At 44.0% G+C, this 22,606-nt stretch overlaps 1 protein-coding gene across 1 annotated transcript in view; it reads right to left on the bottom strand.

Moving 5' to 3' along the window:
- STK32B (serine/threonine kinase 32B) overlaps positions 1 to 22,606 on the bottom strand; it is a 401,427-nt gene that overhangs the window by 281,153 nt on the left and 97,668 nt on the right. The window contains exon 4 of the mRNA XM_012662846.1: positions 1,230 to 1,381. Within this exon, the coding sequence (XP_012518300.1) occupies positions 1,230 to 1,381 (152 nt within the window). The remainder of the gene's footprint in view (positions 1 to 1,229; positions 1,382 to 22,606) is intronic.

Genomic DNA, 22,606 nt, shown 5'->3' with positions numbered 1-22,606 from the left:
AAAACCAGTGCCTGGTGCCAAAAAGGTTAGGGACCTCTGGTTTAGATCACTGCCCAGAGATATGAAAGACTTCCAGCTGTTACTCCAACTGGGATGTACAACATCCGGTTTGCTTTGTCCCCATGGAAATACCTGAGTCTGTGCATCTGCCACACGTGCCTTGATTTGCTCAAACAGGACAATCATATTCCTCCTGGTCCCTTATCACCCAATGTTCAAAGTGCTCCTAAGTATGAACAGACAGAATCAGAGGTGACAGGAAGGAACATGGGCAAAGACGCCCCCTGCTAGGGTCACTGCTATTGCTCTCAAGATAAACAGTCAGCTGAGCAGCTAAATGGAACAGTTGGAATTTGTTTCCTAAAGTGCCCTGTCCTCTCCCCTTCAACAAAATCCAGCTGAGGACACATTTGCTAAGTGTCTCCAATGTGTCTGACACTGTGTTAGGCCCCAGAAACAGAGAACTGAGTTTCAAGCAGCAAGTGATTTCCTAGTGAGGACAGATGAGTAATCTGATAATTTGGGTTCACTGTGGTAAAGGCTGTTTGGGTCAAGTGTACGGCGAGGCAGAGGTCATGAGGTGCACTCACCAGGTCAGCAAAGGCTTGCGGCTCACGGGCTTCCTAAGCCCGGTGCTCGGAATGCACAGGAGCTGGTTAGGGGACGCTGGTGGTAGTGGAGACATGAGAGTTTTAGGAAGAGGAGATGCCACGTGCAAAGGCACAGAGGCAGGGGTGCTTTAGGAAGCGAGTTTAATGTGGAGTAATAGACAAGGATGGAAAGGAGAGAAAGTTCTGGAACATGAGTCATGGCAGGCCTCGTGGGCTGCATTCAGAACTTGGAATTTAACTTGTGCATGCTGGGCAGCTATCCTGAGTGGAATAAAGCATGGGTCCCAAGTGGCCCTTCTTGCCATCAGCTCCGTGGGTGTGATTTTCCAAAACACTGAACTCCCCTTAGCAGGCTCTATTTGGCATTCTCCTAGAACATTCCACACAGCTTCTCAAATATACAAAACCTTCTCTTCTGAATCCATTTCAACTCTGATTCATCGTATAAGAGCACAGAATCAAAATGAAGCAGACCCTTGAAGATTCATCAGAAAACGTACTCTACGCCACACTTAAGAATGTCTGAACCCAGAAAATGCCATTCCTCTCCCTTCGCAGTGCGGATGTTCCTTCCAGCACGTGGCTGCACATTGGGGAGCCCCGGACAGACTCACTCACCACAGGTTGACCAGGAAGGGGTGCTCCAGCCCCTGCATGATCTGCAGTTCCCTGAAGACGTTCCGAACTTCATCCCTCTCGATGCACTTCTGCTTGTTCATGTACTTCATCGCGTACATCTTCTTAGTGTCTCGCTTCTGCACGATGCACACCTGAGTGACAGCCAGAGGGGAGAACATTCGGGCCAACAATGAAAAAGGGAGGAGAAGAAAAGTCAATCCCCCACCGCATCTGCACTCCTGGATTGCAGTCTCTGTTCTGAAAACTTGCTGGCGGAGCAGCTCTGGCCAAACTAGCGCCACAACCTCTACATCTGGGAAACGGAGAATCGGACCAGATTCGTCTGTTTACTAAATATTTACACTAGGACGGGCCCGTCCTGAGTGTGGGAAAGGAGCTGCAGACACGCAGGACGGGAGGAGCAGCCCCGCCCACAGGAGCTCACAGGCTGGGAGCCAGCGAGGCGCACCAGCGACCAGGACCCTAGAGTGTGGGGTGCAGTGTGCCGCGGACCACCTCTGCCCGCTGAATGTCCTCCCCTGCCCACTGCAGCACACACCTGCCTGACTGCCAGCCACCAGCCCTGTGTCACTTTGCCTGAGGCCTCTTCTTGCCAGCAGGGCCCCTTTACTCCCCATACGACAGACCAGCAGAGCCAGGGAACTAGTGTCTACAGGAGCAGCACTTGGCCCATGATGGATGGAAATGGGGTGTCAACACCCCAGCCCCCTTATCCATTGGGTGGGATGAATCTGAGGCTGTAGTTTCACACCGGCTCCCGGAGTGCGTGGTTCCACGGCGCTGGATGGCACACCCTTTCCCGGCTGTCTTCCTTCCTATCCTTCCCCGACTCACTTCCCAGCTCACTTACTTGTGTTTTCTTTACTTCTCCAGGTCCCTGTGCCCAAGCCCTGGCATCGGAACCTGCTTTGGGGGAACCCAGACTCAGGCACGTGGGCTCTGGGGGAGTGCGGGAGGGGTCGTGACAGAGGGGACGGCAGTGCTCGTGTATTGAGCACTTTACTGCAGGCCGGGCGCTGAGCACATCATCCTCTTGGTTATCTCACTTACTCACCACAAGAACTTCCTGGATAAAGTACAAGGAGGCTACAGCCCTGAGTGTACTAAGTAACTTGCCCAGTTAAATGGCAAGCAGGACTCAGCGCACAAGGGTCTGACTTTTGAATGACTCTCTTACCCGGGGCAGCAGGGGCAGGGTGGGAGAAGGCTTTCCCTGGGAATCAGCGCCAGAGGGAGCAGCCTTCCCCCCCTAAAGGACGGGCAGACGAGACAGCAAGGGCAGAGGAGGAGGCTTCTAGGGAGAGGGAACGTCACAAAAGACATGAGCCTGAGAAGGCACCGTGAGTAGTACGATATGGCGGGAAAAAGTCACCAGGGCTGACGTGCGCCGCTTGACGTGGACCGTCGACAAGGACTGCATGATCTATTTGTCCCAACAGTCCCTCGGGCTGCCAAAACAAAGTGACACAAATTGGGCGAGCGGCTTAAACAGCAGAAATGTGCTGTCTCACAGTTCTGGAGGCTGGAGTCCAATCACAGTGTCGGCAGGGCCACGCTCCCTCTGATGGCCCTGGAGGGGGGTCCCGCTTACCCCTTCTGGCCTCAGTGGCTGCCAGCAGTCCCTGGTTCTTTGCGGCTTGCAGCCGTAGCACATCGGTCCCTGCCTCCACTGCCACGTGGCCTCCTCCCCCTGTCCGTGCCGCTGATTCCAGATTCTCATCTTATCAGGACACTGTTTGCTGTGGATTCAGGGCCCACCCTACTCCAGCACGACCTCATCTTACCTAATTACATCTGCCATGGCCCTACTTCCGAATAAGTCACACTCTGAGGTCCCAGGAGGCTGTGAATTTGCTGGTGGCGGAGGGGGAGACACTGTTCAACCCAGTGCAGCTACTGTTACTACCTTGCACAGATAGAGGACAGTGAGGCCCAGGAAGCTTCCAGGCCTTTCTCAGGGCTCTCAAGCCTCAAACCCAGGCTCTTCACCCACAACGTGGAGTCCTTGTTAAAAGAGACATGTTGGAAAAATCCAGCAATGAGGCAGTGGGCCTGGGTACCCCGTCGTGGAGCTCGGGGTTTTGTCCTGACATCACAGGTTGCTCCTCTGTTGGAAACCGGACCCTTTCAGCTCCGCCACGCTGTGAACTATGCAAGGCAGATCCCGGACACGGGGGAAAGCCTGGATTCTGACTCCGGCCTTGCTCTTGCTGCTCTCTGGGCCTGAGTCTCAGCATCTGCCTGAACTGAGTCAGCAAAGCTACCCTGCACCCCTGGTGGGAGGCTGAACGAAATCGAGGAAGTGGGAGTGCCTGCAAATACTGGGGTGTGGGGTGGGATAATAAATGCCATCTGAATCTCAATGTATGAAATAATACGCTTCATAAAACTGCCAAAAAGATGTCTTTCTACACAGTGAAATCAGTGGCATGAGGCTGAAGGCCCGTGGAACTTCCATTTCCAGTGAACTCGAAAGTACAAAATGCACGGAGGCAAAGGTGTGACATCCAAAGGCATCTTAGGGAACTGGGCTTTGCGGGAATCTGAGCAGAGACTCCTGGAGCCCTGGGCACAGGCCCCGAGCCCCACGTCTGAAGGCAGGCGTGCCATGGGAGGACAATGCCACTAATTAGGATTTCTCGTCTCCCTCACTTCTCATTTGCCTTCTCAGAAGGGACGCTCTGCGGGCGGGCCCTGCCGCGGGCCGCAACATCGGGAAGGGTCAGGCTGGGATGGGAGGCGGGCGCCGTCCTGGGGCCGCGTCTGTTCAGATACAGATGGCCACGGCTCTCCTGGGCCCTGACAGACAAAGGTGCTGAGGGACAGCTTCTCGCCTCAGCTCAGGGACAGTGTAGGAATCGTTATATGAGAGAGCTCCAAAATCAAATTAGAACTCCGGCTTTCAAAGTAGAGCTAATGATTTCAATAGAGCTTGGAAGTTTGAATTTTTAATACAAGAACAAGAGGGCGGTTGGCACAGGATGTCGGATATAGCTTGGAAGTTTAGATTTATAAGTAAAAGAAGAGAGACCAAGGGACAGGGGTCTTGGCCAGCTCAGTGTGGGGCCCGGAGTGTGGCTGGGATCCCTTGATCATCTGAGCCTGGGCTCCCTCCTCGGTAAATTGAGGGCTCGGCCCCAGTGCTTTCTAAGGCATCTCAGAAACACTGCTTCTTGGGGACACGTGCTAAGAAGGCTACACTCAGGGTCAGGCGAACTGAGCCTGAGCGCTGATCCCGGCCCTCTTGTAGACTCTGAGGACTGCTCTGCACAAATCCCTGTGCTCCAACGCACTGAATGGAGAGAAGGGTCTGCCAGGAAGTCAGACACACAGAGAGTTTGAGCTCAGGGGCCACTCTGACCAGGACTTAAACTCCAGCTCTTTGCTGTGTGATCATGGGCAAGTCACTCACCCTCTCTGAGCCTCAGTCTGCTCATCAGAGCACCTGCTGTTCACCACATGAGAACACAGTGAGGAGTCAGCAGTCTGCAACCTGGAAGAGGCCCTCACCACAACCCAACCATGCTGGCACCTCGATCTGGGACTTGCAGCCTCCAGAACTGCGATCAACAAATATTTGCTGTATAAGCCCCGCAGTCTGTGGCATTTTTGTTATAGCAGCCTGAACATACTAAAGCGGTACCCTTATTCGGATACGGGTCTTTGCAGTTGGAATTAAGTCAAGGATCTCAAGGTGAGATCACCTTGGATTAGGGTGGACCCTAAATCAAATGACAAGTGTCCTCAGAAGAGAAGAGAAGGGGGGAAGACACAGCCAGGAGAAGGCCGTGTGATGGCAGAAGCAAAGACAGGGGTGAGGCAGCCGCAGACCAAGCAGCACCAAGGCCGCCCGCGCCCACCAGAAGCGGAACGCGGGCCTCGGGACGGACGCACCTGCGGAGCCTCTAGAAGGAGCCTACCCTGCCCACGCCAGGAGTTTAGACTTCTGGCCTCCAGAACTGTAAGATAATATATTTCTGTTGTTTAAGCCCCCCAGTTTGTGGTGATTTGTTATAGAATTCCCTAGGAAACGAATACAGTCCAGAAACGTCCCCGCTGCCCCTCGCCTATGGCTGAACAACTCAGCCAAGTGCTCGGTGGTTCTTGCCCTCCTTCACTGTAGAGTGGGTCTGTAGCACTGACCCTTCCGGGTCTACACTCAGGTCTCCACGGCTTGGAGCGGAGAGAGCCCGGCAGAGCATGTGGCCCACGCAGGGGACCAGTACACACGGGCTGGCGGAGTGATGGACAGATTGATGCTTTGAGCCCAGCCCTGAGCCCCTGGCGAAGTGTCCTCTCTGAGTCCCTACAACTACAGCGGTTTCTGGATTTTAGAGTTCAATGCTTGAAATTTCAGTGACAGGAAGAATTCACTGCAGCAGCTTCCTAAATGGCCACCCCCACCTCTGCTCTGGTCTCTGCAAACGTCTTTCTGCCTGGTAGAAACCTCCAGAAAAGCAGACACTTAAAGCTTGCAGGGTGTTCCTTTGCCTTCCAAAAAAGTTCAAGGTCAGTATCCTGGCATTCAAAGCCCTCCATGCCTGTGTCGCCCCAAACACACGCATGTGCACGCATGCACACACACACCCTTCACCACGGCTGCCTCGAACCCTTTAGTTTCCCTGAAGAATTTCTCCACCAACCCCTCTAACCTTGTCACCTGCTCCCTGTCCCGCTGCTCCCCAGGCCGGCCCTCCCAGCCTGGCCGGCTCCATCTCTGCCTGGGCATTACTTCTTCAGGGAGCTTCCCCTGGAAGCTATTCCCACTGGGTGGTCAAAGGCCCCGTGTCTACTGTGAAGCTATTTGCGCTGCATTATAAATCCCTGTTATTAAAGCCCAGTCAGACCCCGGCACCCTGAAGGCAGAGGTCACGCCTATCCGGTTCCCTGTTCAGGGGTTCATCTGTGTGAATTTGTCAGCTCCTCTCCTGATCCCCAAACTGGTCCATTTCACTTACTGTGCTTGGACCACTCTCCCTGCAGCCTTCCCCTCCTTACTGCTTGCTGGGAATGCCACCTCCTGGCCTCAAGGTTTCCCTGGCCCTGACCTCCAAGGCCGAGTCCACAAAGGAGCTGAATTTCATTCGCGACTGGGTCTGCCATGTCCCCCGTGGCCCATAGCAGGTCAGCGGTGCTGGGTGCCTCCGTATGCACAGTGTGGGAGAAGAGGCTTTGCTACTCCCCACTCGAAATCCCGTGGCCACCGTGTGATTGAGGGAATCTGCTGAACCCATAGCATTTCGGCCTCCTGAGCCCCTGACAGGTGTTCTGGAGGGAAGTTGAGCACTTGTCACCAATGGCCGACACTGCCCAGGCCCTGGGCACCTTCAGAATAGAAGAGCTGGGTCTCAAGGGACACCACTGCTCCCTGGTAGGGTGGCTCAGAGCCCTTCTCCAGGGAAAATCACAGTTAATGAGGTGAAAACAAGCAATTCGGCCAAAGCCACCCAAGCACCCAATTAACATTCCTCATCAGTCTAATTCAGTTAGGACCTGATGTCATCATTATTAATTACAACCCAGCGGGACAAATACATAAACGCTAGCTAGCGTGGATTTTAGTTGATTTGCTGTAAGAAAGGCGTGTGTCAAGCACACTGAGCATCCGAAATTCGGGAACAGATCCCAAGTCAGCAGAGAAGGCGGCAGAGATCCTACCACGCGCCTGCGTCCGGTGGTCTTCCTGACTTGAGCGGCTCTTCAGGGCACTAACAGTGTCAGTCCTGCCGCACACCCAAAGGTCCGGGAGGGCCCTGGAAATCTGTGCTTTTTAAATACGCCCCAGGGAAGGCCAATGTGTAGCCAAGGTTGAGAAAGACTTTGCTGGAATCTTCAAAAAGGTCCTTCTTGGCTGCATCTTCCCCGTGACCTTTATGATCGAGACCCGAATCCCTGGTTGGCAACTCAGGCGACTCAGGCTCTGGAAGGACAGACGACCACAGAGCAGAGAGGCCAGAGCTGCGCTGGGACCCTGGGCTGTGAGCGTGCAAAGGCTCGAGCGGCCTCCACAAGGTGAGGCCGCACTGCTCCCTTCCTACGGCCTGCTGGGCAGCTGCATCAGCCGCGCTGCCAACTGGCCTCGGGGCCAGTCCTCCTCCGTGCCTCCCCTCACCCCCCGCTTGACTGGCCTTAGCAAAGAATGAATAAACAGTGACATTAAACGACACCATTTATGCTGGTAGGAGGAAGATTCTGAAAAACAACAAACTTAGGGAAAAAAAGAAAGAAAATCAGAATGAAATGTAGTTACCAAGAGAGTGCTCACGCTGGCTACTTTTGCCCAATTAGCTGAAGCAAGCCTGTCCTTGGCGGAGGAAGCTTTTAACCACTCAGTATGCACCCTCCCCTTTCCTCTCTTATAACAGGACAGTCTTCCTCAGGGAGGCAATGTGATCTGCTCTACACATACCTGCAGCCAGGGTTGCCACGGTTTTAGCCAAGGACATGTTAGTCTGCTGGAAGTTCCTAGAAAAAGTCTTGCTCTCTGCGTAAAGGGGAATATCTATAGGTGGTATTATCTTTCTCTTTCCACCATCCTTCTTGTCCTTCCCATTGTGAACATGGATGTAATGTCTGGAGCTACAGCAGCCCCTTGGGACCACGAGGCCCAGAGAGTCTCAACGGTGCTGAACCTGATGTCATGTAGCCTCCTTCCTTCAGATTTCTTGCTATGTGAGAAAAATGAACACTTCTTTGTTCAAGGCACCATAAGGCAGGTTTTCTGTTCCTTGCTACTGAGTACATCTCAACTGATACACAAACTATAAGATGACTTTTCACTGAACATAGAACCCATGTGGGCTCTGATAAATGGTGGCCTCATTGGAGGGGTCGAAATTTGATCTCAATAAAAATACTTATTTGGATGAATATTTCACTCAAAAAACATTTATTAAGTACCTACCATGAGCCTAGTACCATGCTAGCCATGAAGATGTTGCACTACCCTAGGAACCCAAAAGTTAATGGGATAATCAGATAATACACAAGAGGAAAAGGCAAAGTTCCCACTATGGATCCTCAGGCCCTAGATGGCCTGAGCCCAATTCCCCTCACACTCCCCACACTGGCCTCTGTGCCACCCTTGTGCCTGTCATGCTCTTCCCAGGCATCCACAGGTCTTGGGCCCTGGCCAAGGAGAGTTTGGGAGGCCATTCTGACAAGTGATAGTAAGTCTTATAAATACATTAATGCCACTGTTCACACCCACATACTGATCCCCTCTGGAGTTACTACAGGAAATTGCAAGCAGGGGCTCGAGGGCCCCAGGACCACCCCTGATGCGCTGAACACCCTCAGTGTCCTCTGGGGTGAAGGGAGGTTGGACGCACTCTGCAGATGTGCAAAGGCCTGGGAATGCACGTCTGCTGCACAGAACAGACGTCACTAGGAGAACATGCCGAGCAATGTAGATGAGCAGTGAAGTCCACCCGGGTGGTCCTTAAGGAAGCATTTGCTCTGCCGATGCTTGAAAACCACTGGCGAGCGAGCCTGCCCCTCCTGCGATAGCTAGCTCTCGAGAAAGTGACCCCCAGGGGCTGGGAAATTCCTCCAAAGTATGCCTCAAGCCAAACACAAACTAATTGATATGAAATGAATAAATATTTCATTAAAAAGAAATGGATTCCATCCTTCATAAAAATGCATGAACAACGAAGGCTACTAGTAAGTGCATCATATTCAAGAATTCTAAAAATGGTTCTGACAAAAGAGTAACAGCTAAGTCGAGGCTCAGAGAAGTTAAGTAATTTCTCTGAGAGTCACGTAGTTGGGTCAGAATTCCAACTCAGTTCTGTCGAACTTGAGAGTCAAAGCTATTTAACTATTATACTGTGAGCTAATTAACTCATACAGTTTTCTAAAAAGAGCAATCACATATTCTGAGACCCCACTTGTGGCAGACGCAGTGCTGGCAGCCAATGCCATTTGTACCATTGCTGACTCTGTTCCTGCCTCAGGAACTTTGCATCTGCTGCTCCTTTTGTCTGTGATGTCCTTTTCCCCACTGACTTCTCAGCAGTAGGTCTTAGGTCAAATGCATCTGCTCACAGAGGCCGCCCCTGTCACCCTGGCCCCCAGTGAAGCAGTCCTAACCTCCCAGGTTACTGCGCCACCAATTTTCTGCAGAGCAGCTGTCATCAATGGAAATCATCATGCTTATTTATTGTTCGTATGTTTGTCTGTCTCTCCTACTAAACTGTCAGTGCTGTGGCGTCAGAAACCTTGTTCGCCACACCCTCGTAGCTACCTAGACTAATGTCAAGACAGAGCCAGTTGTCCATGGACATTTACTGTCCAACTCAAAATCCTGCAGTGTGTTCTACTGTGCTACTGTTATTCTGGAGACCCAGTAACTTAAAAGATCAAAAATATTCTAAAAGAATAAATTTTTAAGGAAAAAAAACCCTTATAAGCCAAATGTTTCTGAACATTCAAACTTACAAACATATATGCAAAGTCTAATCCCTGCTTAATTCCCAAATGGATTTGTTGCAGTCTGGGTGCTAAATTGGTTAGTCTGCTATTAATCAAATATTTTTTTTCACACTATGAAGTCACATGCAGCTGTGAAAGCCTGGAATGAGGCTTTCCTCATTCTCATGTGGAATGAGACAGCTAATAATATGCTCGGGTAGGGAAACGATCATCACTGCATAATGCGGCAGTGTTGAGTCTGAAATTATCATTTGTGCAACTCTTGCTCAATTTTATCTAGCATCTTCCTTTGAGGGACATAAAGAGCTATTATCGTACAACTCCGTGCCATTTTCTGCCATTTTCTGTGCAGACTGCCTCTGGCTGTTCCACGAACTTTAATTAACTCCATGTTTATCCTGCTCTGACCCTGCATCCCTTTAAGCAGAGGGTCCACGTGCCAACCCAAGAGAGATGCTTCGGAAGCAAATTCTTCGGAGCTCTCCCAAAGGTGTTCTCCTCCTTCCCTTGAAGATAATTAAGCCCTGTTGACTTCAGAGTTAACTCAGAGTGGAACCCTGCACCCTGGACTCTCTTCCGCTGGCTCAGCCTTCGCAGCAGCTGAGAGCCAGAGAGAGTGGAGAGGGAGGGCTGAGCAAGGAGCGTGGGGACAGAGAGGATTGTGCACACAGGGCAGCAGGGAAACGCGCCCCAGCCCAACCCTGAGACAGTCGGTACAAACCGCTTGCCTAAATCTTATCTATTGACTGGCTCATTGTTATGTTCTTCATCATTTATATATATTTCTTTCTATTACATTCATTCATTTATATTATATGTATGTTATAGGTGTCACAGATACATGTATGTGTATATATACTATATGCATATGTGTATATATAGTGTGTGTATATATATATACTATAGTATATAATATACTGCTTAGTGGGTGTATGTGTATATATACTATATATATATGCATGTGTGTATATATAGTGTGTATATGTGTATATATACTATAGTATACAATATACTGCTTAGTGGGTGTATGTGTATATATATGTATACACATATGCAAATATGTGTGTATACGTGTGTCGACTGCTCAGTGTGCATATGTATATGTGTATACATGTATGCATATATGTTTGTATGTGTACTATGTGTTTTGTGTGGGGTGTATATGTATATGTACATATATATATACTGTTCAGTGGGTGTATATGTTATGTATAGAGATAAATATGTGTATATATAGCTTAGTGGGTATGCATATATTTGTACGCATATATGTGTGCATATGTGTTGTTTTGTGGGACTATATATATCTCCCTATAAATACTATATATATATATAGTATATATATGTATATCCATAGCATATGTTATGTGTGTGTGTGTGTATATATAAACTGCTTGGTGGGTGTGTGTACATATACACATATATGCGTGCGTGCGTGCGTGCGTGCGTGTGAACAACAGGGAAATACTGCTGCCCTCAAAGAGCTTATGCTCTGATTCATGAGGCCCTCAGCCGAGAGGAGAGATGGACAAACAGATAACGGAATCGCTGTAGTTAGTTACAGGTGCTATGAAGAAAAGGGGAAGGAGATATGAAAAGCTTGGGGTGAAGTGACGTGGAGTGGGCCTTCAGGGAAGTCCCAGGAGGGGACATCTGAGCAGAGCCCTGCACAGCCCTGGCAGAGGGCGGGGAAGGGTGAGCGAGGTGGAGGGAACAGCGAGTGTGCGGGTTCTGAGTGAGGGGTAAGTTCAGCATGGTTGAGAGACCAGAGGAAGGCTGGGGTGGAATGAGCAGGAAGAGGGCAGAGGTGAAGTCAGAAAGACAGGCCTAAGCCAGTCGCGCAGCCTCGCAGGCGGCACAGAGAGACTGGCGTGTACTCCGAGTGGGAGGGAGGCAGCAACCAGGCAGCTCACGGATGCTTCATGCACATGTCCGGCTGCTGTCTGGACCAAGGCTTGCTTTCTTCTCCCCCTCGCCCCCATCCACTCACTGAGCCAGCATTTACTGAGCCTGTACCACACGCCTAGCGCTGAGCTAGTGCCCACAGGACCAGGCAGATGGGCGTGACCTGGCCCCAGCCCCCCAGGAGTCTCACAGTCAGACGCGGAAGGCAGATGAGAGACCTGAAAGCCGTCCACGGCCCAGCTGTGTGCGAGAGGTGGTGGAGTCAGCAATGAGTGTACACACAGGAAGGGTCTCAGCCTCTGAGTCTTCTCTCCTGACATGTCCCTCCGTGTGCATACCCAGATCTTTCTAGAAGCCTTAGCCATGCTGGCTTCAAGAAGACATGGAAAACAACTGAAAAATGCCAACCGCACACCAGGCGCTGTGTTAGGGGCTGCATGTCATTTGTCCCCTTATTTTTGTATGAAGACTTTACGTCCGTTCTAGTCACTTTTCTCTTTCAGGAGAGGAAAGGGAGGGCTGTGGGTGCCACATGATTGGTCCAAGTGCACTTGACTAGAAGCAGCAGGCTCAGACTTGGAGCCCAGCCCTCCGCCCCTGCAAAGCCTGCACTCTTCCATGCTCTGTTGCTTCCAAAACCAAACGTGCAATGTTGTTGGACACTGATGGACATTCTCCACCTGTCCCCTGGTTTACAGCTGATGTGCACATGACTAAAGTTGGTTTCAGCCTAACTTCTGTATCTGGGAGGGACCTGTGGAAATGAAACTGGCTGCGTGTGGCAGTGGGTTCTCTCCAGACCTCCAGTTCATCATCTGTAAAATGGGCATGATAATGCTGAGTACAAGGGAGATGGTGGGGGTCCAGTTCCCAGGACAGTAATTGTTAGTTTCTGATTAGTCAGGACTTGTTATGTTGCGAATATTAGAAGCCCAGCAAGACCTCACATAGGCAGACAAGGATATTGTTCCCTTAGCTGGTAGGACAGTGGATAACTCACGGGACCAGAAGACTAAGAAGACAGCAGCACTGTTGTGTCTACCCATGTCCCCCTCTCTTGCCTCCACACACCCCAGGACTCCCATGAACACCTGCGACGGAGGGAGGCCTTTTTCTGCCCTGCACAGGGTAAGCCAAAAGTGTGGGAGAGGTAATGCTGCGTGCGGCAGGCCTCCTCCGACAATGAACGAGCACCGTGCATCCCTGAATCAGCTTCTCTAAGCTGCGGCACCCCGAAGGCATGGTCTGCGCTGCGCCCTAGGTGTCCCCCACAGAACCCAGCTCCAGGTGCCCACAGTGGTGAGGGACTTCACCAAACACCCTTTATTGGCTGCCTTCCTTTCTCTGTCTCGCTCCCCACCTCCTACACGTGATTCCTGAGATCACCTCCTGATAAACAGATGGTGCTCAATCCCTTCTCTCAAAATCAGCTTCTGGAGGAACGAACACAGTCGTCAGCATGGCCAGGACCTGGGGGAGGCCAGTGAGGTGCCAAGGGTGCAAAATTTAAGGAAGCATGCGCCGAGCCTGCATTCACACAATTTAAGGAAGCAAGATACTTGTAAAATCAACTCAAGTGCCTCACCTTAATCCCGAACCTACCAACAGGGCACCATCTCTCCACCCACCTCTTAAATCTGTTTCTGCGTGCTGAGGAAAATGGCCAACAGCAAATGCAGACCTGTCTCCTTATAGGACGTGATGCACAAGGGGAAGAGGACGTGTCTTTCACCTCTGATTCTTGGGGGGGATTCTGAATGGCTGGCCTTGATCCACATCCACTCCTTAGACCAAGCATTGTGTGCTTGGTCTGTGCCACGTCACATGCCCATCTCAGTGGGTGAGCGGGGACCACGGTGATTGACAGTCGCTCTGGGCCCACATGGAGCAGGGGGTTTTCCCCAACGGGAAGGGATGTTATTACGACAACAAAGCTGGACAGTTGCATGTAGCCACCACTGTCCACTATGGGCCTCCATTCCCTTTCCATTCCACAGACGATACTACTAACCTTCAGAGTGATTAATTTGCTTTCCCAGGTATCCACAACTAATGCATATCAGAGTCATCCTGACTCCAAAATCTAAAGTATTTCTACTGGATATACAGAAACTAACATGTTTAGCCTCCACCATCCCAGAGTTTAGTCATAAAAAATGATTATAAAAAAGTCAGTAAATTCTTGCTAAAATCAGTGGATCACCCACAGCTGTTTACTTTGGCGCTACACTGGGAGGCATGAAAGTAAAGTGAGATTTCTGTGAATTCACATGTGCTCTTTCCTGATGACCAAGGCTATTGTCATAGCTTAACAATGAGATATCTTTCTTGAAAATTCTTAATAAATGCTGGATCTAACCTGCCAAAGGCAGAAAGCAAAGCCAAAATATTCATTTCATGTTAGGAGGGTGGTTTTCTTCATCTTGTGCCAGCCCACCTCCACCTTAGGCTTAATAATAGCCATGCAGACTTCACCAGCATTTATCACAAATGGCAAGGATTATTTGATATTTTAACCAGAACAAAGCTATATTTTATTCTCTTAAAGTAAGCTAACCTCATCCTGAATACTGAACATTTGTGTACATTCTACATGAATTTGCATGTCATCAAGATATTGCTACAACCCACAAGCAACTTAAAAATAGACACTCCAGAAAGTTTGGATTTTTCAAAAGATCCATTAAACCATAGCTATAAGACATTTATGCCCTAGACTACAGGTTCTGAGAGCCAAGCCAGCAGCCAAATGCTATCACAGGTAGAGGCCGAAAAAGTAGACAAAATATTCAAGGAATGATGACAGGCTATAAACAATTTAAAAATCATGAGGCCACATGTTCACAGATTTGGTAGTATGTCATGAAAGGGTACAAAAGGTTTAGGACCAAAACCCTCAACGACGTGAGAGTAAAAGTGATATGCTTCTATGTAATGCCAACACTGTGGTAGTTTAAGACATGCTTCAATTTTCCTTAAGCCAGACAATCCCAACATTAGGATGAGAAACAACATAAATGATAGGTTTAACAAGATTTTTCATTTTGGTGTGGTGTTTCAAATTCAGCCACTATCCATAAGATTATGGGCAAGCCTCCTAACTTCACTGGGCCGCAACTCCTCTTTGAGAAATCCAGAGAAGGAGAGCCTCAAATGTGGTACCTAACCTCTGCCCAAATCTCTTGCTGACTCCTAAAGATCATATACATGGAGCAGACTAAAAGCAGCCCAGTTAAGAAGAAAAAGAAGTGGACTGAGATTTGTGTGCCTTCCTGAGACACGGAGTATGTGGTGTAAGTCCAACTAAGTTAATTGTTTGTTAAAAATATGTTTTCCAAGAAATACATTAGGATCCAAAGTTTCTGCAACATAATATTCAAAATGTCCAGGATGCAATCCAAAACTACTTAACATAAAGAACCAGGAAAATGTGACCCATTCTCAATAGAACAGATAATCATTGGAGGTGAATCTTAAGATGTCCCAGATGTTAGAATTGGCATAAAGGACAAGCAGTTATTATGACTATGCTATAAGATATAAAGGACAATATGGTTAAAATAGATGTAAAGATAGGAAATCTAAGCAATGAGAGATAATCTATTTTTATTTTTATTTTTATTTTTTTATTTTATTTTATTTTAATTTTTTTTGAGACAGAGTCTCACTGTTGCCCGGGCTAGAGTGCCATGGCGTCATCCTAGCTCACAGCAACCTCAAACTCCTGGGCTCAAGCTATCCTCCTGCCTCAGCCTCCCGAGTAGCTGGGACTACAGGCACATGCCACCATGCCCGGCTAATTTTTTCTATATATTTTTAGTTGTCCGATTAATTTCTTTCTATTTTCAGTAGAGACAGGGTCTCGCTCTTGCTCAGGCTGGTTTCGAACTCCTGAGCTCAAACAATCCACCCGTCTCAGCCTCTCAGAGTGCTAGGATTACAGGCGTGAGCCACCGCGCCTGGCCGATAATCTATTTTTAAAAAATTAAAAATTTCCACGTAGGCATATCATAGCTAAACTTCTAAATGTCAAAGATTAAGGGAAATTTTTGAAAGGAGTGACACATTACATACCAGATAATAATGAGTCAAAGTTTGATGACTTCTTATCAGAAATTATGGAAGTCAGGTGACAATGGAACAAAATTTTTAAAGTAATAAAGGAAAAAAAAAAAGACCCTGTCAACCTAAAAGTCTGTATCCAGCAAAAATGTTCTTCAAGAAAGAAGGTAATATAAATACATTTCAGCTAAAATAAAATAAAGGGAATAAAGTATCAAGAGATCTGTACCTTATAAAATACTAGAGTAAATCCCTCAGGCTGAATGGAAATGATACCAGATATGGGTCAATATCAAAAGCTATTTTCATCTTAATTTTTTTAAAACAAATAAATAAACATATATATATATATGTATATATGATTTATAATTTCAGAAGCCGTAATACACTTGACAACTATAGTAAAGGCTGATAGGGTGGTAAATGAACCTCTACAGTTGCAAAGTTTCTGTACTTTATGTAAAGTACAAAATATTAACTCTTAGCACACTATGAAATAAATTAAGGATTTATATTATAATCCCTACAGCAACAATTTAAAAACATAATACAAGGAAGTATAGTTATAATATAAGGTCAATAGATAAATTTAAAGGGAATTCTAAATATTAAATTAATCCAAAACAATACAGTAAAGAAGAAACAGAAGAACAAAAAACCAGAGAGGGAAGAAGAAAACAAATGAAATCATGGTAGACCTAAATCAAACCATACCAACAATTACATTAATTGTGAACTGACTAAACAATCCAACTAACAGGTAGAGAGTGTCAGAATGGATTTTTTTTTAAAAAAAGCAAGACCTGCCTATATACTGTCCTTAAGATATTTATGTTGAATATAAAAACACAGATAGAATGAAAGTAAATGCATAGGAAAATATATGCCATGAAAAGAGCATAAATAAGGTAGAATGGCTATATTAATCTCAGAGAAAATAAGCTTCCAAATAAAGAGTATTAGCAGAGAAATAGAAGGACATTTCATAATGATAATAGAGCCAATTCATCATGAGGCCATAACAATCATAAATGTGTATGCATCTAAGAAAAGACCTCAAAATATAAGAAGCAAACATTGATAGGCTTAAAAGAAGAAGAAGAAATTCCACAATTATAGTTGTATATTTCATACAACCATCTCAGAAATTGATAACACAACTAAATTTTAAAAATAAGCAAAGACATAAAAGATCTGAGTAACATTATTGACCACCTTGACTTAAATGGTATTTATTGAATCTTACACCTGACAACTTTGAAATATACATTCTTGTCAAGCAGGTATAGTGTGTTTACTAAGATAGACCATAAACTGGGCATAAAATGACTCTTAATAAATATAAATGGATTGAAGTCATAGCATGTTCTTGAAACACAATGGAAAAAATCAGAATCAATAACAATAAAGCATTTAGAAAAACACCAAATATTTGGAAATTAAATTACACATGCCTAAATAACTCATGAGTCAAAGAACAAATCACAACTGAATTAGAAAATATTATAAACTAGACAATAATCAAAATATAATATTTCAAATTTTGTGAAATGTAGCTAAAGCAGTACCTAGAGGGAAACTTAAAGCTTAAAATGCTTATATTAGAAAAAAGAAATGTCTATAATCAATGCTCTAAGTTTCCACCTTGAAAAGCTAAGATTATAAACTGATCAAGAAAATAAGAGAAAGAAGGCAAATTAGTCACATTGTAAATGAAGGAGGAATTATCACTGCAGATGCTACAGAAATCAAAAGGATCATATGAGAACATTAGGAATTATTTTACACCAACAAATTTGCCAACACAGAGAAAATGTATAAGTTCCTTGAAAAATAATAACTTACTAACATTCATGTAAAAACCCCCAGAAAATCTGAGCAAATTTTCTTAAAAAGTGCCTTTTGTAGTCAAAAGTCTTATCAGAAAGAAATCTCAAAACCCAAATGATTTCATTTGTAAATCCTATCAAACATTTAAAGAAGTAACACCAACTTTACACAAACTCTTTCAGAAAGAGGAAATAGAGGAAAAGGAAAATGCCCCAATTCATTTTAAGAGACTAGTATAACTCTAAAAACAAATGTGACAAAGATATTACAAAAAAATTAAGAAATTATAGATTGACATTCCTTAACAACATAGATGTGAACTTCTCTAATAAGATATTAGCAAATCAAATTCAACAATATATGTAAAGGATAAAGCTTTACATCCAAGTAGGATTTATCTCAGTAATGTGTGGTTGGTTTAAAGTTTGGAAATCAATCAACGTAATTCATCATAGTAAGAAAATAAGAAGAAAAACAGTATGATCATTTCAATAGATGCAGAAAAAAACATTTGATGGAATTTAACAACCAGATATGATAATCATTTCCAGCAAACTAGGATTAGAAAAGAATTGTTCAATCTGGTAAAGGGCATCTCAGAAAAACTTAGTGATAAACCACATTCTCAATGATGAAATAGCAAATGCTTTTTTCCCCATAAAATTAAGAACGAAGCAAAGATGCTTACTGTTGTGACTTCTCCTCGACATTGTACTGGAGGTTTTAGCCACTGCAATAAAAGGTTTTAAAAGCATAAAGACAGGGGGAAATAGGTAAAACTACTCTGTTAGCCAATGGCACAATTAAATTGCCATAGAAAAATCTCCAGGAAATGACAAAACAACTATTACAACAATTATTTAATAAGCAAGGTTTCAGGATACAAGATTAAGATATAAAAATCAATTGTATTTTTATATCGAGCAACAAACAATTAAAAACTAAATTAAAAACAATTTAATTTCATTACAGTAGTGTCAAAAAAAAAAAAACCTCAGAAAATATTTAGGAAAAACAATACAAAAAAAAAAAAAGCCAAATCCCTATCCTAAAAACAACAAAACATTCCTAAAATAAATTTTTAAATACCCAGTAAAAATAGATATAAGTAACAACAGAGTGATATACCATGTTTGTGGATTAGAAAACTAACTACTTTTAAGATGTCAATTATTTCCAAATTGATATACAGATTTAATGTAATACCAATTATAATTCCATCAGTTTTTTGTAGAAATTGATAAGTAAAATATCTATGAAAATCCAATGACCCACAGTATCCAAAACAATCTTGAAAAATAATAAGTTTGGAGGATTTATATTACCTGACTTTAAGACTTATTAGAAACATACAGTAATTAAGATAGTCTAGTACTTGCATAAATATTTACAAGTGCATCAAATGAACAGAATAAAGAGCCCAGAAGAAGACCTCCCATTTATACAAGTTATCTGAGTTTTCACATGTACACCAAAGCAATCTGATCAACACAGAAAAGCATTTTCAAGAAATACATATCCATATGTGGGGAAAAATGAATCTTGAGCCTGCCTCCCATCATACAAGAAAACTAATTCAAGATGAAACATAGAACTAAACCTACTATAAGCTAAAGCTATAAAACTTTTAGAAAGGAAACATAAGAAAATGGCTTTGTGACTTCAGTACATTTTCTTGAGCCAAGTTTTCATATGCAAGTTACACAAAACAAGGCCGCTAAAAAGAAAAACACTCAACAAATTAGACTTCACCAAAATTTAAAACTTCCATGCATCAAAACATACCACTAATAAAATTAATAGCCAAATTAGTCTGGTTGAAATTCTCATATCTGATAAAGCACTGGTATTTAGATATATATCCCACAATTCAGTGATAAAAAAGACAAAAGCCCATTTTTTAAAAATACAAAAAGTTTTAAACAGGCAGTTCACAAAAGAAGACATAACTGGCCATTAAGCACATGAAAAAAAATATTTATTGTCATGAGTCATCAGACGTGAGATAAAACCACACTGAGATACTACAAAACCCTCATCAGAACCAGCTAAAATTAAAAATATTGATAGCACCATGTTGGCAAGGATATGAAACAATGAAACTCTTAGTAGGAGAAAAAAATGGAAGTTTTTTTTTTTTTGAGTCAGAGTCTCACTCTTTTTGCCTGGGCTAGAGTGTCATGGCGTCAGCCTAGCTCACAGCAACCTCAAACTCCTGGGCTCAAGCAATCCTTCTGCCTCAGCCTCCCGAGTAGCTGGGACTACAGGCATGCGCCACCATGCCCAGCTAATTTTTTTCTATATAGTTTTAGTTTTCCGATTAATTTCTTTCTATTTTTAGTAGAGATGGGGGTCTCACTCTTGCTCAGGCTGGTCTCGAACTCCTGAGCTCAAACAATCCGCCCGCCTCAGCCTCCCAGAGTGCTAGGATTACAGGCATGAGCCACTGCGCCCGGCCAAAAATGGAAGTTTTATATAAAACTAAATCATATCCATTCTATGATCCAATAGTTCCAATCCTAAATGTACACCCAAAAGAAATGAAATCATATGTTCACAAAAAAAAAAGACTTCGTCACAAATTTTCATAGCAACTTTATACAAAATTGTCAAAACTAGAAACAGTCCTGGAGTTTATCGTGATGAAAATGGATTAACGAACTGTGATATATTAATGGAATGGAATATTCTTCATCAGTAAGAAGGGAAAAATATCCAGCAACATGGATGAATCTCAAAAACATTATGCAGAAAAAATATTATGCAAAATGCAAAACATTATGAAGCTTTAACGAAAAGAGTACTTACTATAATGATTCCATTTTATATGAAATTTTAGAGCAGGAAAATATAATCTATACTGAATACAGTGGAAGCACTGGGGATATATTTTGGCTGGAAAGGGTGAAGAGGGGGACTTTTGAATGGTGGTGATATTCTATATTTTGGTAGGGGGTTAGGTTACCCAGGTGCATGCATTTCTTACAACTCAGCAAATATAAACTTAAGCTTTGTGCATTTTGGTGTGTATATTTTACATCAAAAGAAAAACTATAGGCAAATCTCTATGCTTACATATTTAGGGGGAAGTATACACATATTTGCAATTTACTATGAAATGTATTAAAAAATAAGATGAATTGATGAATGGGCAGAAGAATAGATATTTCATAAAATAAGTTTGGTAACATGTTAATTATATTAATAGCATATAAGTGGCAGACATGGGTGTTTATTGTAAAAGTTTTCCAACTTCATTATATGTTTAAAAATTTTAATACTAAAGTGATAGAAAAAAATCATATGAGGATCCAGTCAACCCTGCCCTCTACAGCAAGGGCATCACAGCTTCTTTTTTAATTTCAAACTGTTAAGGGTGTACAAATGTGTTTGTTACATGGATAGTTTTATAATGCTTTAGTCAGAGCTATAAATGTGCCCATCATCCAGATAGTGTTCATTGTACCTTTTAGGTAGGTTTTTACCTCTCCCCTCCTCTCCCTCCCTCCTGGTCAATTTCCAATGGCTTTTACTTCTCCCTGTGCCCATCAATTAGTTTCAAGTTATTAGAGAATGCATGCAGTGTTTGTTTTCCCATTCTTGAGATACTTCACTTAGGATAATGGTCTCCGGTTCCATCCAGATAGTTGCAAGAGGTATTAATTCATCATTTTTATGGCTAAGTAGTACTCTCTGGTATATATATGCCACATTTTGTTAACCCACTCATGAACTGATTTTTGCAATTATGAATTGTGCTGCGATAAACATTCTAGTGCAGGTGTCTTTTTGATAAAATGACTTCTACTCCTTTGGGTAGATACCCAGTAGTGGGATTGTGGGACCAAATGGTAGGTCTACTTTTAGTTCTTTGAGAAATCTCCATACTGTTTTCCATAGAGGTTGTACTAATTTGCAGTCCCACCAGCAATGCATAAGTGTTCCTTTCTCTCTGTATCTATTATTTTTGGCCTTTTAAATAATAACCATTCTGACAGGGGTAAGGTGATATCTCACTGTGGTTTTAATTTGCATTTCCCTGATGATTAGTGATATTGAGCATTTTTTCATATGTTGGTTGGCCATTTGTCTATCTTCTTTTGAAAAGCTCCTGTCCGTGTCTTTTGCCCACTTTTTAATGGGGCTATTTATTTTTACCTTGCTGATTTGTTTGAGTTCTCTGTAGATTCTGGATATTAGCCCTTTATTGGCTACATAGTTCACAGATATTTTCTCCCATTCTGTTGGTTGTCTACTTGCTCTCTTGATTATTTCCTTTGGTATGAAGAAGGTTTTAAATTTAATCAAGTCCCATTTATTTATCTTTGTTGTTCCTGTAATTGCCTTAGGGGTCTTAGTCATAAATGTCATAAATTCTCTGCCTAGGCTGATATCTAGAAGACCTTTCCTACATTTCCTTCTAAAATTTTTATGGTTTTCTGCCTTACAGGTAAGTCTTTTATCCATCCTGAATTAATTTTTTGTAAGTGGGGAGAAATGGGGTCCTGTTTAATTCTTCTGCATGTTCCTATCAATTTTCCCAGCACCATTTATTGAATAGGGCTTCTTTTCCCCAGTGTATGTTGTTGACTTCTTTGTTGAAGATCAGTTGGTTTTAGGTAGGTGGTTTTATATCTCAATTCTCTGTTTTTGTTCCATTAGTCTATGTCTCTATTTGTACCAATACCATGTTGTTTTGGTTACTATAGCCTTGTAGTATAATTTGAAGTCTGGTAATGTGATGCCTTCATATTTATTCTTTTTGCTTAAGATTTCTTTGGCTATTCAGGCTCTTTTTTGGTTCCAAACTAGGCATAGAACTATTTTTTCTAGATCTTTGAAATATGACATTGTAACCTCAGAACCTAGAATAGGGCCCAGAGCAAATATCCTCTCCATATGTTGGATAGATGAATGGATGGATGGAGAAATGAGTGCCTGAGTGAATGAACAAATGAACCTTAGGTTGATTTTATATCAACTTCATACAAACTGTCAGTAACAGGACAAGATACAGACTTAGAGGAAATTACAATGACAAAGCCAATGTTGAGCCAAGGGCTATACAGTTTCTAGGAAGAATGAGTGTCATGCAAGATCATGAGCTGGCCAGGCCTTGTCCC

This window comes from Propithecus coquereli, unplaced genomic scaffold (assembly GCF_000956105.1).
Source record: "Propithecus coquereli isolate 6110/MARCELLA unplaced genomic scaffold, Pcoq_1.0 Scaffold785, whole genome shotgun sequence".
NCBI classification, from domain to species: Eukaryota; Metazoa; Chordata; class Mammalia; order Primates; family Indriidae; genus Propithecus; species Propithecus coquereli.
The sequence above is the reverse complement of the archived record's forward strand: the minus strand, read 5'-3'. Positions and strand labels throughout refer to the sequence as shown.